Source organism: Mobula hypostoma, chromosome 3 (genome assembly GCF_963921235.1).
Source record: "Mobula hypostoma chromosome 3, sMobHyp1.1, whole genome shotgun sequence".
Lineage (NCBI taxonomy): Eukaryota > Metazoa > Chordata > Chondrichthyes > Myliobatiformes > Myliobatidae > Mobula > Mobula hypostoma.
Window position 1 is genome coordinate 224,386,862 of NC_086099.1, and position 18,041 is coordinate 224,404,902.

At 44.2% G+C, this 18,041-nt stretch overlaps 1 protein-coding gene across 3 annotated transcripts in view; it reads right to left on the reverse strand.

The window, feature by feature from the left end:
- The window catches only part of parp10 (poly(ADP-ribose) polymerase family member 10), a 71,085-nt gene that overhangs the window by 31,799 nt on the left and 21,245 nt on the right, over positions 1-18,041 (reverse strand). For all 3 annotated transcript variants that reach the window (XM_063044635.1, XM_063044633.1, XM_063044634.1), the window contains exons 2-3: positions 4,604-4,795; positions 3,241-3,486 (exon numbers count right to left, since the gene is read on the reverse strand). In XM_063044635.1, coding sequence (XP_062900705.1) covers positions 3,241-3,486; positions 4,604-4,778 — 421 coding nt within the window. In that variant the 5' untranslated portion in view covers positions 4,779-4,795. The remainder of the gene's footprint in view (positions 1-3,240; positions 3,487-4,603; positions 4,796-18,041) is intronic.

An 18,041-nucleotide genomic window follows, 5' to 3' on the forward strand; every position in this document is an offset into this window, starting at 1 on the left:
TGTTCCAAATCTAGCATAAGGGGTTGACACATGTTCCAAAGCTCCCCATGTCATATTGATTCCTACAGCATAGGAATAGGCCATACAGTCCAACATGACTATGGTGACCATCAAATACCCACTTATACTAATCACATTTACTACCATCTAGTCCAGGGGTCCCCAACCTTTTTTGCATTGCGGACCGGTTTATTATTGACAATATTCTTGCGGACCGGCAGACCCCGGGGGTGGGGGGGGGGTGGATTGCCAACGGACAAGAGTAGCAGTCAAATACGTTGTGTTCACCTCATGAGACCACAATGATCATAAAGCCTGGTGCGGGCACCAGTGCGCATGCGTGTACGTTTTTTTCTACAAATCGTTTTTAGTGATTCTGTTCGGGGGGGGAGGGGGGTGTTAATCATGACCGGAATATAGGTGATAAGTGGCTAATACACTCAATTTTGTTTCTAAAAGGGTTTATCTAACGAATTTAATATTAAACACACAGCGCATATTTTCCTCGCATGAATATAGTGATAAGTCAATTACCAGGGGAGCTTGAAGTAAGTGTTGAACGAACTTCCAGCAGAAGTGGTAGAGGCAGTTTCGATATTATCATCTAAAGAAAAATTGGACAGCTATATGGACAGGAAAGGAATGGAGGGTTATGGGCTGAGTGCAGGTCGGTGGGACTAGGTGAGGGTAAGAGTTCGGCACAGACTAGAAGGGCCGAGATCGCCTGTTTCCGTGCTGTAATTGTTATATGGTTATATAAATCACTTATAAGTCAATTATAAGTAACGTTTGGATATTAAACACACAGCACATACTTTCCCCGTATGAACATATAAAATAATTGCAACACATCAATATCACTGAATCAGTGGGAGCCCTGGGCTTGTTTCCCTGCAACAACACAATCCTATCGAGGGGTGATGGGAGACAGCGATACTCGAAGGGGGTTCCAGATGTCCAGTCTATTCCGCAATTTACTTTTCGTTGCATTCGTTGCAGAGATATGTTGGAAATGGAAGCAACGTTTTCAGTGCTTTCGTGGCTATCTCAGGATATTCAGCCTTGACTTTGATCCAGAATGCCAGCAGAGATGTTATGTCAAACACACTTTTCAGCCCATCATCATTTGCAAGCTCAAGGAGTTGATCTCCTTCCCGCACTGACATGGATGACGTGTGGGTAATGACCTCGCATGCGTTCAAGTTCAACAGTGGGCATGACAGGGAATGAGGAAAGGTGCAGCTGACTCATATCGCCAAATCATACTGTTTCCTCGTGGCCCGGTAGCGCATGCTTTGCGGCCCTGTGGTTGGGGACCGCTGATCTAGTCCATAACCCGATGAAGGGTCTCAGCCCAAAATGTAGACTGTTTATTTCCCTCCGTAGATGCTGCCTGACTTGCCGAGTCCCTCTAGCGTTCCATGTGTCCATAAGCTTCTCTGCCCATTCTCATTTAGTTACTTCTTGTATGAGGCTCTCTGCCTCCACCTCCTGTGTGTTCCAGATTCCAATCACCCTCTGGGTGAAAAAATCCTTCCTCAGACCCCCTCTAAACCCCCTTCTTCCATTAACCTATAAAGATTAGCCAGCTCCATCATGGGCACGAGCCTCCCCCCCCCCCAACCATCGAGGACATCTCTAAGGTGGTATCTCAAGAAGGCAGCATCCATCATCAAGAACCGGCACCTCCCACAACACACCTTCTTCTCGTTGCCAGTGTCAATGAAGAGGTACAGAAGTCTGAGAACACCGCCCCCCCCCCGACATTCACCACTGACCCCTCGTCATGCAGTCACACGGTGCGGAACCAAGCCCTCTGACCACATCAATGGTGACACGTTTACCAGATGTGACTGAGGAGCTTGCTGGGTAAGTTCAGGAGCACTTAGTAACCGGGACTCAAATCACACATGACCAAGACTGGGTGAAGGGGGAATGTCCCAGAGTGACGGACGTGTGTCACAGCTAAATCATTTCAACATCACTGCAATCACTGTTATCATCATCAGCTTACTTCAGATTAGGTGTGAACATCACCAATAGCTTGCTCTGGTCTAGCAACATAGACGCTATGGCCAAGAAAGTGCCCGAGCCTCTACCTCCTCAGGCGGAGGAAGAAATTTGGCATTTCCTCATTGAATCTCACCAATTATTTTATTTATTTATTTATTTATTTTTACTTGCACAACATAGAAAACAAGACATCCAGATGCATTTGACGTTTCAGGCCGAGACACTTCAGCAGGGCCGCAGGAAAAAGATGAGGAGCAGATTTAAATCTGCTCATCTTTTTCTCTCCAGGTCTCGGCCTGAAATATCGACTGTACTCTTTTCCATAGTTGCTGCCTGGCCTGCTAAGTTCCTCTAGCATCTTGTGTGTGTTGCTTGGATTTCCAGCATCTGCAGATTACCTCGTCTGTCCAGATGCATCATGGCAACTGCTCTGCCCAAGACCACAAGAAAACGCAGCAAGTTATGGACGGAGCTCAGTGTGTCACAGGAACCAGCCATGCCTCAGTGATACCTGACTACATTTTGCGCTGCTTCAGTAAAACAGCCAACATAATCAAAGATCCCTCCAACCCAGACAATTTCTCTTCTCTTCCCTCTTCCATCAGGCAGAAGATATAAAGGCCTGAAAAGCACATACAAGGGCTCAAGGACACCTTCGGTCCTGCTGTTACAAGGCTTTTGAATGGACCTATTGTATGATAAGATGCATCTTGCCTCACATCTACCTCATTATGACCTTGCACCTTATTGTCTGCCTGAACTGCACTTTCTCAGTAAGTGTTACACTTCATTCTGCATTATTGTTTTACCTTGTTCTACCTTAACGCACTGTGTAATGATCTTTTCTGTATGAACAATGTGTAAGACAAGCTTTTCATTGAATCTTCGTACATGTGACAATAATAAAGCAATTCCAATACCAATTCCATGTCCCTCCTCAATGCACCGATGTACTGGAATGATTCTGATGTGATGAAAGCTGTTTGGCTCCGTAGGGATGACAAAGTATTCAGGAGATGGGAGGCATATGGGGAGCTATGATCCAGATGCGGGTTGATGGGCCTTGACAGGAAAACAGTTCCGCAAGTACATGATGACTCCAATTTTCCAGGGGTTTTTTGTTAAGAACAGAATTCAAATTCAATGTCTGGTCTTATGGGAATTGAACCTGGGGTTTAAAGGCAGGCGTTCAGTGTTACCGGAGTCCACTCTTATTGATACACTTACCCTCTGTACACAATGCTTCCTGGAAGTGAACAAGCACTTGTGTCCTGTCTGGGCTGAAGTGCATTGTGAACTGATCACTGTCTATCCCTGTGATATAGTCCACGAAGAGCGACAGGATGTCCTCTGAAACCTCCGTGCCGAGGTTGCGTATCAGGATGGCTCTCGGATCGGGTGGCGGAGCTTTCTTCACAATGAACCTGAAGTCTTGGAATGTGTGCTCTGGCTTCGACAAAACTTGCTGAGCATCTGTAACCAGTAAGAAGAGGGGACACCTCAGGATGGAATGGAGAATCAGGATTGTACAACACATAAACAAGTCCTTTCAGCCCAGCTCATCCATGCTGACTGCAATATCCACCTTCACTGAACCCATTTGCCTACATTAACCTCGTAATCCCCTACAACTACCCATGAACCATCCAGCACAACCCTAATCACTACAGCTTAGCAGCACTATGACCGCTTTGCATTCAAATGGACTTGGATTTAAGATCCCCTTTATTTATCAGAGCTACAGGGAAACATAGTGAAATGCCTCACTTGCGTCAAACGCGCCAAGGGCAGCATGCAACTGTCACCACGCTTCCAGCACCAACGTAGCATGCCCACAACTTACTAACTCTAATGATACATCTTTTTGCAAAGCCGTAAGAAGCCCGAGCACGTGGAGATAACATACTAACTCATTACAGACAGCAGCAGAAATTGAGCTCTGTTCTTCTGATTGCTGGCATTGTGAAGTTTTACAGTAACTATTATACTACAGCTCTGCCCTCATGTTCTTTCTTGTAAAAATTGTATGTATTGTATGCTTTGGTTGCAAATGCTGCTTACCTGATGCTATATGCCTGTGAAGATGTGATGTGCATCCGTGTACTTATGTATACGATAATAATCTCAATGTTTGTATGTTCATCCCATGCTCCAGTTTCCTGCCACATTCTAAAGATGTACATTAATAGGTAATGCCCTCAACTTACTATGTTGGCGCCAAAGCAAGCCCTTCCAATCTCCTTAAAATTTTGCCCCCTCATATTAGCCGTTTCTGCCTGGGGAAACATAGAACAGAGAACCAGCACTTTTTCCTCCCAGGTTGGAAATGACTAATACCAGGGAGCATAATTTTAAGGCGATTCTGCCTGCCGAGTTCCTCCAGCTCAAGATTTCCAGCATTTGCAGAGTCCCTTGTGTTTGTGAGTCAGTCCCTGAAGTCTGTTCCCACATCCAACAAGAACCGATATTTGACCACAGCTTGACTTGTTACTCTGATCTCACTTCTCCCATGCGTACACCATTTTTGCCTACTATCCAACAACCCCGTTCCACATCTCCGCCTCCTGAACTCCTCTCCTCGGCATTTCACCTGCCGGGTCCTCGAAGGTGATCACAGCGCGGTCTCCTTCCCGATTGATGTGTGAAATGGCTCCTCCCCCTGAGCGTCGCTTGGACTCGAAGTACAAGGTGAGAACGTCGTCGGGTGTGTTTTCGATGCCACACACCTCCAACACCCAATCATCACTCGAACGTTGCTCCCCCATCTTGGCTTCCTGTGACACTAAGGGTGGTGACAGGTTAGTCAAAAGGCTCTCTTTGCTGCCACTTGAAATCCCAATACTGCCTGTTGAAGATGGAGAGCATAATGCAGCTAAAGAACACAATAATATTGAAAGGCCCATATAGATTGGAAAACAATATCAAGGCAGAATAGTGTGTAAAACCTACCAAAAGAGTGCAGTGCAGGTAAAAGATAAAATGCAAAATCATAACGAATATTGAAAGGCCGAGATAGACTGGATAGTGGGGGAGTCTAGGACCAGAAAGCACAGCTTCAGAATAGAAGGACATCCCTTTAGAACGGAGATAAGGAGGTACCATGGTAGTGGGGTGGTTAGTTTAATGCTATTACAGCGACATTGACCCAGGTTCAATTCTAAGACGCAGAATAAAAAACATTAACCCACACTGTCCTTGAAACAGTCTCCGAATGTTTGGTTTAGTTGAGTTTAATTTAGCGCTGTGCATATCCTTCGTTGACTACAGGCCAATCAAAATCACGCAAAATAGCAATTTTTTTTTTAAAAAAAGGAGAAACCAGAAACGCAGATACCATGAACTACAGAATCCTCTAAAAATGAGTCCAATCTTCAAACCGCGCTAATCAATCCTTGCCCAAGACTCAAGACTGCTGCATCTTCCTCTGGCAGCAGAGAGGGAGAGGGAGACCAGTCAAACACAGGCAGTAGGAGATTCAAAGATTCAGACTGGACTGAATACTGGCTCTCATCCTCATTGATTTAAAAATAGCCCACATTGTGAGATTAGTTTTAGAGAATGGCAGCTCAGTTACACCAAGCACATTCCAGTCCAACCTCATTGCAGGCTATTTCACACAACAAAAAAACAACAATTGGGGCGTAAAAACCAAGAAACTCCCTCAACAAAAAAACCTTTGGTGAACCAGGAACTGGTAAGCGATTGATCTTTTTGGGAAATGGGGAAATCCCTTTCATTGTAAACCGGAAGGCACACCAGCACATGGGTGAATTTAGTCCAATCAAGCTATTTTATTATCAAAGTACTCATAAACCTTGATTAAATATTTCCTAGTAAACACCCACCCCCTCTATCACTCGTCACTGAACTGTATACACTTTAAAAACTTTCTACAATGCTGTTTACATTGTAAATAGATGCTATTTATGTAATTATGGGGACAAATTACCCCATATCCATATGTTAACCTCTAAATTTAATTTATACTATTCTTTATTATTGTTGAATGTTGTGCCCAGACCAACACAACAAATTCCTAATACACGTAAAAGTATGTGGTGAATAAAGTTGACCCTTGATACCATATACAGTGGATCCTGTTAATTGGGCCATCAATTAATCAGTGGCAGCTGCTTACTTGGGACAACTCAAAGAACAAAAATGAATTGAGAAAATAGCTGGGATTCCCTTTGTTTACTTGGGTCACTTTGTCACTTAACTGGACCAGGAGATGGTTGCCCAACAGCTTCTAACTAGCAACACACATCAAAGTTGCTGGTGAACGCAGCAGGCCAGGCAACATCTCTAGGAAGAGGTACAGTCTACGTTTCAGGCCGAGACCCTTCGTCAGGACTAACTGAAGGAAGAGTTAGTAAGAGATTTGAAAGTTGGAGGGGGAGGGAGAGATCCAAAATGATAGGAGGAGACAGGAGGGGGAGGGATGGAGCCAAGAGCTGGACAGGTGATTGGCAAAAGGGATACGAGAGAATCATGGGACAGGAGGTACGGGGAGAAAGACAAGGAGGGCGGGAACCCAGAGGATGGGCAAGGGGTATAGTCAGAGGGACAGAGAGAGAAAAAGGAGATTGAGAGAAAGAATGTGTGTATAAAAATGAATAACGGATGGGGTACGAGGGGGAGGTGGGGCATTAGCGGAAGTTAGAGAAGTCGATGTTCATGCCATCAGGTTGGAGGCTACCCAGACGGGAATATAAGGTGTTGTTCCTCCAACCTGAGTGTGGCTTCATCTTTACAGTAGAGGAGGCCGTGGATAGACATGTCAGAATGGGAATGGGTTGTGGAATTAAAATGTGTGGCCACTGGGAGATCCTGCTTTCTCTGGCGGACAGAGCGTAGGTGTTCAGCAAAGCGATCTCCCAGTCTGCATCAGGTCTCGCCAATGTATAGAAGGCCACATCGGGAGCACCGGACGCAGTATATCACCCCAGCCGACTCACAGGTGAAGTGTTGCCTCACCTGGAAGGACTGTTTGGGGCCCTGAATGGTGGTGAGGGAGGAAGTGTAAGGGCATGTGTAGCTTCTAACTAGTATCAGTCACATGCACTTGTGTGCCCATTAGACACTATATCATGCTTTGAGCAAACAGTTTTCAAATCGCATCAGTTAAGCATGTTTCTGTTCAAAAAGCAGCGATTCTTATCACTGATAGTTGGCGAGAAACTAGCAGTAAGATGACTTAGTTTTGCTCACTGCAGTTTGAAGCACACACGATTGCAGATGCCAGAAATGACCAGAAGTGAAAATGAAATTATTTCACTTCTTCAATAAGTTAAAAACTACAAAGAATTTGAAGGTACTGGCAATCATATTGAATATTACAATGAAAACAAAGATTTGAGCATGCAGTCATCGATAGCATCGTAAGAAGGTGTCTGCGCTGATCTTGTTCAGTTGCAGTCAAAAGAACGTGACACAGATAAATTCCTCTATCGATATGTATTAGGAACTAATACACAGTTTTATAGTACTGTAGTAGTATTGATAGTGTTCTAATTTGTTCTGTATCTCATTTTAGGTACATAATTTGTAACTTTTGTCTTTTTTTTATACCTTTTTAAACTACTTCCATGAAACTGGCTAATTGGGGCAGCTGTTTAGTTCAGCAAAACGTACTGGTCCCAAGGTGTCCCAATCAACCGGAATACATGGTACTATCATGAGATTTAATTTCTTGCAGGCATTTATGAAAAACAAAGCGATACAATAGAATGCGTGAAAAACTACACATAACAAAGACTGACAAACAATGTGCAAAAGAAGACAAATTGTGCAAATAATAAAAAATATTACTAAGAATATCTGCTTACTAAAATGATCCAGGCTCCTGTACATTTTTCCCCCAATGGTAACATGGCCTGGATGGTTGGGGGGGGGGGGGTTCCTTATGTTGGATGCTGCTTTCATGTGGTAGTGCTCACAGTAAATCTGTTCAGTGGTGGTGAGGGCTTTGGCTGAAATGGACTGGGTACAGGAATGCATATTGCTGGGAAATCCCATTTGTTTACCACATACCTTCATAGCAGCAGGTCCAGCAAGACTGAAAGTGGAACTCTCCAGCTCACTAGCTGAACTTTGGAGCTATTTCAGAGCTGTGCTGACATTGGACTTCTTGCTCAGCCAATAGCAAAGTGGGAAATTCCCAACACCTGCACTTACGAACTTGCCCTCATAAACAGGTTACTACCATCAGGAAGGAGATTCGGGAGTTTCAGGTCCCATACCACCACTTTACTTTATTGTCGCCAAACAATTGATACCAGAGCGTACAATCATCACAGCGATATTTGATTCTGCGCTTCATGCTCCCTGGATTACAAATCGATAGTAAATATTAAAAATTTAAATTATAAATCATAAATAGAAAATAGAAAAGGGAAAGTAAGGTAGTGCAAAAAAAACGAGCAGCAGGTCCGGATATTTGGAGGGTACAGCCCAGATCCGGGTTAGGATCCATTCAGCAGTCTTATCACAGTTGGAAAGAAGCTGTTCCCAAATCTGGCCATACGAGTCTTCAAGCTTCAATATTTTCAACGGTTCTTGTTTCAGTCGAAGCAAGCAGCTGAGAAGGGAGTGAAGAACTCGGGTAGAAAAAGTCATTTTTTTTAAAACACTGCTCGGGGAGAAGGGTCTGCACTGCCCAGGCGCGTGACGTAGCGCGCCAAGGTTTAAAAACAGACCGCCATATACAATGGCCATCATCGGAGTGGACTGAGTCAGAGTGGGACGGCTTTGGCTCAACAGGCTTCAGCGAAAACAGGCAGAGCCAGGGTAGGTTCCGGTAAGTTTTTTTGTTCAGATTGCTTAGAGTAGAGAGAATGCGGGAAATCAGGGAGCCCTCCGGTATCCCTGACAACGACACCTGCAAGAAGTGCATCCAGCCGCAGCTCCTAACAAACAGGCGTTAGGGAACTGGAGCAGGAGCTGGATGACCTCCGGATCATTCGGGAGAATGAGGAGATTATAGATAGTAGCTACAGGGAGGTAGTTACGCCAAAGGAGCAGAGGACAGGAAATTGGGTCACTGTCAGGCAAGGGAAGAGGAAAGGGCAGGCAGAGCAGGGTTCCCCTGTGGCCATTCCCCTCAACAAGCGCATTGGATATTGTTAGGGGGGATAACTTACCTGGGACTAGCTGCAGTAGCCGGATCTCTGGCACTGAGTCTGGCTCTGCAGTGCAGAAGGGAGGGTGGAAAAAGAGGAGAGCGGTAGTGATAGGGAACTCGATAGTTAGAGGTGCAGATAGGAGGTTCTGTGGTCGTGACAGAGAATCCAGGATGGTTTGTTGCCTCCCGGGTGCCAGGGTCAAGGATGTCTCTGATCGCTTGCATGACATTCTGGGAGGGTGATCAGCCAGATGTCGTGGTGCACATCGGTACCAATGACATAGCAAGGAAGAGTGAGGAGGTCCTGGACAGTGAGTATAGAGAGCTTGGTAGGAAGTTGAAAAGCAGGACCTCAAGGGTGGTAATCTCAGGATTGCTACCTATGCTAGGTGCCAGTGAGGGTAAGAATAGGATGCTCTGGAGGATGAACAAGTGGCTGAGGAACTGGTGTAGAGGGCAGGGTTTCAGATTTCAGGATCATTGGGACCTCTTCTGGGGCAGGTGGGACCTGTACAAGAGAGACGGGTTACACTTGAACTACAGGGGGACCAATATCCTTTCAGGGAGGTTTGTTTTTGCTATTGCGGAGGCTTCAAACTAGATTTGCAGGGGGATGGGAACCAGAGTGCCAGAGCTAACAGTGTGGCTGGGGTGAAAATAAATGATGTTAAAAGTTCAAGCAAATCCGCTAATAGAAAGGTTGTGAGTGGTAGCAAAAATCTTCTGAGGTATATATATTTCAATGCTAGGAGTATTGCGGGGAAGGCGGATGAGTTGAGAGCGTGGATTGACACGTGGAATTATGACGTTATAGCAATTAGTGAAACTTGGCTACAGGAGGGGCAGGACTGGCAGTTTAATATTCCAGGGTTCTGATGTTTCAGATGTGATCGAGGCAGAAGAATGAAAGGTGGGGGAGTAGCATTGCTTGTTAGGGAAAATATTATAGCAGTGCTCAGGCAGGACAGATTAGAGGGCTTGTCCACTGAGTCCTTATGGGTGGAGCTGAGAAATAGGAAAGGTATGGCCACATTAGTGGGATTGTATTACAGACCATCCAATAGTCAACAAGAATTGGAAGAGCAAATCTGCAGAGAGATAGCAGGCAACTGCAGGAAACATAAAGTTGTGGTGGTAGGGGATTTTAATTTTCCACATATTGATTGGGACTCCCGTACTGTTAGGGGTCTAGAGATGGTTTAGAATTTGTAAAATGTGTTCAGGAAAGTTTTCTAAATCAATATATAGAGGGACCAACTAGAAGGGATGCAATATTGGATCTCCTGTTAGGAAACGAGTTAGGACAAGTGATGGAAGTCTGTGTAGGGGAGCACTTTGGTTCCAGTGATCATAACACCATTAGTTTCAACTTGATCATGGACAAGGATAGATCTGGTCCTAGGGTCGAGGTTCTGAACTGGAAGAAGGCCAAATTTGAAGAAATGAGAAAGGATCTAAAAAGCATGGATTGGGACAGGTTGTTCTCTGGCAAAGGTGTGATCGGTAGGTGGGAAGCCTTCAAAGGAGAAATTTTGAGAGTGCAGAGTTTGTATGTTCCTGTCAGGATTAAAGGCAAAGTGAATAAGAATACAGAACCTTGGTTCTCAAGGGATATTGCAACTCTAATAAAGAAGAAGAGGGAGTTGTATGACATGTATAGCAAACAGGGAATAAATAAGGTGCTTGAGGAGTATAAGAAGTGCAAGAAAATACTTAAGAAAGAAATCAGGAGGGCTAAAAGAAGACACGAGGTTGCCTTGGCAGTCAAAGTGAAGGATAATCCAAAGAGCTTTTACAGGTATATTAAGAGCAAAAGGATTATAAGGGATAAAATTGGTCCTCTTGAAGATCAGAGTGGACGGCTATGTGCGGAACCAAAGGAAATGGGGGAGATCTTAAATAGGTTTTTTGCGTCTGTATTTACTAAGGAAACTGGCATTAAGTCTATGGAGTTAAGGAGAACAGGTAGTGAGATCATGGAAACTGTACAGATTGAAAAGGAGCAAGTGCTTGCTGTCTTGAGGAAAATTAAAGTGGATAAATCCCCGGGACCTGACAGGGTGTTCCCTCGGACCTTAAAGGAGACTAGTGTTGAAATTGCAGGGGCCCTGGCAGAAATATTTAAAATGTCGCTGTCTACAGGTGAGGTGCCGGAGGACTGGAGAGTGGCTCATGTTGTTCCGTTGTTTAAAAAAGGATCAAAAAGTAATCTGGGAAATTATAGGCCGGTAAGTTTAACGTCAGTAGTAGGTAAGTTATTGGAGGGAGTAGTAAGAGACAGAATCTACAAGCATTTGGATAGACAGGGACTTATTAGGGAGAGTCAACATGGCTTTGTGCGTGGTAGGTCATGTTTGACCAATCTCTTGGAGTTTTTCGACGAGGTTACCAGGAAAGTGGATGAAGGGAAGGCAGTGGATATTGTCTACATGGACTTCAGTAAGGCCTTTGACAAGGTCCCGCATGGGAGGTTAGTTAGGAAAATTCAGTCGCTAGGTATACATGGAGAGGTGGTAAATTGGATTAGACATTGGCTCAATGGAAGAAGCCAAAGAGTGGTAGTAGAGAATTGCTTCTCCAAGTGGAGGCCTGTGACTAGTGGTGTGCCACAGGGATCAGTGCTGGGTCCATTGTTATTTGTCATCTATATCAATGATCTGGATGATAATGTGGTAAATTGGATCAGCAAATTTACTGATGATACAAAGATTGGAGGTGTAGTAGACAGTGAGGAAGGTTTTCAGAGCCTGCAAAGGGACTTGGACCAGCTGGAAAAATGGGCTGAAAAATGGCAGATGGAGTTTAATACAGACAAGTGTGAGGTATTGCACGTTGGAAGGACAAACCAAGGTAGAACATACAGGGTTAATGGTAAGGCACTGAGGAGTGCAGTGGAACAGAGGGATCTGGGAATACAGATACAAAATTCCCTAAAAGTAGCGTCACAGGTAGCTAGGGTCGTAAAGAGAGCTTTTGGTACATTGGCCTTTATTAATCAAAGTATGGAGTATAAGAGCTGGAATCTTATGATGAGGTTGTATAAGGCATTGGTGAGGCCGAATCAAGAGTATTGTGTTCAGTTTTGGTCACCAAATTACAGGAAGGATATAAATAAGGTTGAAAGAGTGCAGAGAAGGTTTCCAAGGATGTTGCCGGGACTTGAGAAACTCAGTTAGAGAAAGGTTGAATAGGTTAGGACTTTATTCCCTGAAGCGTAGAAGAATGAGGGGAGATTTGATAGAGGTATATAAAATTATGATGGGTATAGATAGAGTGAATGCAAGCTGGCTTTTTCCACTGAGGCAAGGGGAGAAAAAAATCCAGAGGACATGGGTTAAGGGTGAGGGGGGGAAAGTCTAAAGGGAACATGGGGGGGGGGGCTTCTTCACACAGAGAGTGATGGGACTATGGAATGAGCTGCCAGATGAGGTGGTAAATGCGGGTTATTTTTTAACATTTAAGAATAAATTGGACAGATACATGGATGGGAGATGTATGGAGGGATATGGTCCGTGTGCAGGTCAGTGGGACTAGGCAGAAAATGGTTCGGCACAGCCAAGAAGGGACCAAAGGCCTGTTTCTGTGCTGTAGTTTTTCTATGGTTTCTAAGCTCCTGAGCCTTCTCCCCGAGGGAAGAGGGACGAAAAGTGTGTTGGCTGGGTGGGTCATGTCCTTGATTATCCTGGAAGCACTGCTCCGACAGCATGCAGTGTAAAGTGAGTGCATAGAATATAGAACATAGAACAGTACAGCACATTACAGGCCCTTCGGCCCACAATGTTGTGCCGACCCTCAAACCCTGCCTCCCATATAACCCCCCACCTTAAATTCCTCCATATACCTGTCTAGTAGTCTCTTAAACTTCACGAGTGTATCTGCCTCCACCACTGACTCAGGCAGTGCATTCCACACACCAACCACTCTCTGAGTAAAAAACCTTCCTCCAATATCCCCCTTGAACTTCCCACCCCTTACCTTAAAGCCGAGTCCACTTGTATTGAGCAGTGGTGCCCTGGGGAAGAGGCGCTGGCTATCCATTCTATCTATTCCTCTTATTATCTTGTACACCTCTATCATGTCTCCTCTCATCCTCCTTCTCTCCAAAGAGTAAAGCCCTAGCTCCCTTAATCTCTGATCATAATCCATACTCTCTAAACCAGGCAGCATCCTGGTAAATCTCCTCTGTACCCTTTCCAATGCTTCCACATCCTTCCTATAGTGAGGCGACCAGAACTGGACACAGTAGTCCAAGTGTGGCCTAACCAAAGTTTTATAGAGCTGCATCATTACTTCGTGACTCTTAAACCCTATCCCTCGACTTATGAAAGCTAACAACCCATAAGCTTTCTTAACTACCCTATCTACCTATGAGGCAACTTTCAGGGATCTGTGGACATGTACCCCCAGATCTCTCTGCTCCTCCACACTACCAAGTATCCTGCCATTTACTTTGTACTCTGCCTTGGAGTTTGTCCTTCCAAGGTGTACCACCTCACACTTCTCCGGGTTGAACTCCATCTGCCACTTCTCAGCCCACTTCTGTATCCTATCCATGTCTCTCTGCAATCTTTGACAATCCTCTACACTATCTACAACAACACCAACCTTTGTGTCGTCTGCAAACTTGCCAACCCACCCTTCTCCCCCACATCCAGGTCGTTAAAAAAAAATCACGAAAAGTAGAGGTCCCAGAACAAATCCTTGTGGGACACCACTAGTCACAATCCTCCAATCTGAATGTACTCCCTCCACCACGACCTTCTGCCTTCTGCAGGCAAGCCAATTCTGAATCCACCTGGCCAAACTTCCCTGGATCCCATGCCTTCTGACTTTATGAATAAGCTTACCATGTGGAACCTTGTCAAATGCCTTACTAAAATCCATATAGATCACATCCACTGCACTACCCTCATCTATATGCCTGGTCATCTCCTCAAAGAACTCTATCAGGCTTGTCAGACACGGTCTGCCCTTCACAAAGCCATGCTGACTGTCCCTGATCAGACCATAATTCTCTAAATGCCTATAGATCCTATCTCTAAGAATCTTTTCCAACAGCTTTCCCATCACAGACGTAAGGCTCACTGGTCCATAATTACCCGGACTATCCCTACTACCTTTTTTGAACAAGGGAACAACATTCGCCTCCCTCCAATCCTCCGGTACCATTCCCGTGGACAACTTCCAAAGATGGAAGATTGGTTTGTGTGATGTGCTGCGCTGTGTTCATGATCTTCTGTAGCTTCTTCCGGTCTTGGACAGGACAACTTCCATACCAGGTTGTGATGCACCCTAGAAGAATGCTTTCTATGGTGCATCTATAAAAATTAGTGAGGGTTTTAGGGGACAGGCCAAATTTCTTTAGCTTTCTCAGGAAGTAAAGGCGCTGGTGGGCCTTCTTGGCAGTGGACTCTGCTTGGTTGGACCAAATCAGGTTATCTGTGATATTGACCCCGAGGAACTTAAAGCTTTTGACCTGTTCCACTGGCGCACCACCGATTTTCTCAGTATTATTTATTTTTCATTTGCACAATTTGCCTTCTTTTGCACATTGGTTGTTTGTCAGTCTTTATGTATTGTTTTTCATAAATTCCTTATTTTCCGGTAAATGCCTGAAAGAAAATTAATCTCATGGCAGCATACATATGGTGACATATGTACTTTGAAAACAAATTTACTTTGGCTACTTTGAAGTTTCAGGGTTTTTCTATTTTTTTTTAAAAAAAATATTCTTTAATAAGAACATCCTTACGCTAAACTACAATCAAAGGCATAGTTACCATTTCCATCCCTTGTCACCAAACTGGTTGCTCCACAATTGGATAACAGCCAGAGTGCCATTTTGTAAATGTGGCAATAATGGTTAAATCAAAGTCAAAGTAAACTTATTATCAAAGTATGTATATATCACCATAATCAAACCTAAGATTCATTAAAGGAGAGTACAGCCAAAAAAATGCAGAGGTAAACACAGAACTCCAGTATATTAAATGTGTAATCATAAAATATAGAACACTACAGACTCTTCACTCCCAATGTTGTCCTGACCTTTTAACCTGCTCCAAGGTCAATCTAACCCTTCCCTCCCACACAGCCCTCCAATCAAGAATTGAGGAACAAGGGAACTGGAGGTGGGGAAAGAAATATCTCAGAAGAGAGCCTTATTATTTTCTGAATATCAATAGGCAAAACTTGCCTTGAAACGTTTAGCATTAAGCTTAATGCCAAGACAGATAGCATTTGCACAGAAAGTACTGAGATTTCAAATGTACAGCTATTCAGAAGAATATTACTGGTGTTTTAGATGATATTTGGATGTAAAAATATATTTTCAGTCAAATGTCTAAAATTACAGTCACTCACAACTTCGTGCATTAAATCTCCTCTCTGCCTCCTCTATTTCAAAAAGAACCACAAGGCCAGTACTTATTTCATGACCAAGTCCCTACAGCCTTGCCAACATGACTAGTCACATTGTACCTAGAACTGTAAGTGGATATCCATAAGGTTGAAAGAGTATAGAGAAAATTTTCAGGGACTTATCGCCGTCCACTATACCACCAAGATTTGGGGTGTAGTGGACAGTGAGAAAGTCTATGAAAATTTACAGCGGGATCTGGACCTGCCAGTCTTATGGGAATTAAACTCTGCCTCTGGGGTTTAAAGGCAGGCCTTTAGGGAACACTTATAATTCCTTGAAAGTGACATCACAGGTAGATAAGATCCTAAGGAAAGCTTTTGGCACATTGAATCAGCGTACTGAGTACAGGAGGGGGAATGTTATGTTGAGGTTGTACATGACGCTAGTATTGTGTGTAGTTCTGGAATGTTATGTTGAAGATGTACATGACGCTATTGTTGTGTGTAGTTTTGAACACCCAAGTACAGGAAAGAGGTCGATAGGACTGGAAGAGGACGGCAACAGTTTCCTGCACCAATTAAGCAGCATAGCTCCCAAATAAATGAAGGAAATCCTGGCTATTTTCTCAATTATTTATTCTTCAAGAGTTGTCCCAAATAAGCGATTAACCGATGACCCGCTATATTAACCTTGCTAACTCAGGCGACAAGGGGGAGATTTCATTTCTAATACCAAACGAACGTACAAGGATTTTACAGCACTAGGGAGGTTCTTACTGGTAAAGATACTGCCAAAGCAGAAGAATTTCAATTATGAGCAAAGACTGGCCTGATCTGAATTGTTTTCTTTAAAGATGTAATCAAGCCTCATAAAATGAGTTACCTGGAAAGTAACCATGATCAGAGAGGAACACAATAAATGCGGGGAGATCTCAGCAGGTCAGGCAGCGTCTATGGAGGGGAATAAACAGTCCATGTTTCAGGCCAACACCCTTCATCAAGGTTAATCTCAGCCCACCTATCTCCATAGATGCTGCCTGACCTGCTGAGTTCCTTCAGCATTTTGTGTGTGCATTGATCTGGATTTCCAGCAGCTGCAGAATCCCTTGTGTTTATAATCAGGGAGGATAACTTTCTTTCGGCAGCAGATAAATCCATAATAAACATACGGGATTAGAGGTGAGCTGGACTAGGAAAAGATCATTTCACTCAGTAAGTGGTGAGGGTGAATGTCCGAGACAGTGAAGGGGCAGGAACCCTCATCACCTTTGAACAGTATAACGATGAGCCCCTCCCTCTACAGATTCTATAGATTAAGAACTACAATGGAGAGCATTGGTCAGTATTGGTAAAGACATAGGAGCAGAATTATGCCAGTCTGGTCTGCCATAATCCCTCTCAACCCCATTCCCCTGCCTTCTCCACGTAACCTTTGACACCCTTACTATTCAAGAACCTATCAGCCTCTGGTTTAACCCAATGACTTGGCCTCCACAACCATCTGTGGCATTGAATTCCACAGATTCACCAACCTCTGGCTAAAGAAATTCCTCTTCATTTCTGTTTTAAGTGGATATCCTTGTATTCTGAGGCTCTGCCCCTGATCCTGGAAACATCTTCTCTACATCCACTCACAAATAAGAGAAAATCTGCAGATGCTGGAAATCCGTGCAACACAAAATGCTGGAGGAACTCAGCAGGCCAAGCTGCATCTAGGAAGAGCGTATAGACAACGTTTTGGCCCAAAACCCTTTGGTAGGACTCCGAAGGTTTCCAAAGGGTCCCGCCTTAGGGTTTCGGCCCAAAACATCAACTGTATTCTTTTCCTAGATGCTGCCTGGCCTGCTGAGTTCCTCCAGCATTTTGTGTGCATTGCTCTCTATGTCCACTCTAGGCCTTTCAATATTCAAGAGGTTTCAATGAGAACCCCCCCACATTCTTTTAAACTCTAGTGAGGACAGGCCCAGAGCCATCAAACACCCCTCATACATTTGTAAATTGTTAAATTGGTTTATTACTGTCACATTGAAAACTTTGTTTTGCATGCTATCCATACAGATCATTTTATCAGTGTATTGAGGTAGCGCATGGGGAAAGACAGAATGCAGAGTAGAGAGTCTTAGGGTAATATAACACAGAAACAAGCCCTTCAGTACAACCGGTCCATGTGGACCACAACATACTCTCTACTTGTCCCAGTTGCCTGCGCTTGGCCCATAACCCAACCGGCTCTTCCCTCCAGTGTTACAGTTATAGAGAAAGGGCCGTGCAGGCAGACATTACAGTGCAAGGCCACGACAGGTCCATTGTGAGGTTGAGTTCATCTTATTCTCCTAGGTTGAGTTCTTCTTATTCAATAGAAGCTGTCCATGAGCCTGTTAGTATGTGCTTTTCTATCTTTTGCCTGATGGGAGAGGGGAGAAGAGTGAATGCCCAAGGTGGGAAGGAAGTTTTTGATAACATTGCAACACACACAAAATGCTGGAGGAACAAACAGGCCAGGCAGCATCTATGGAAAAAAAAAAGTATAGTTGACGTTTTGGGC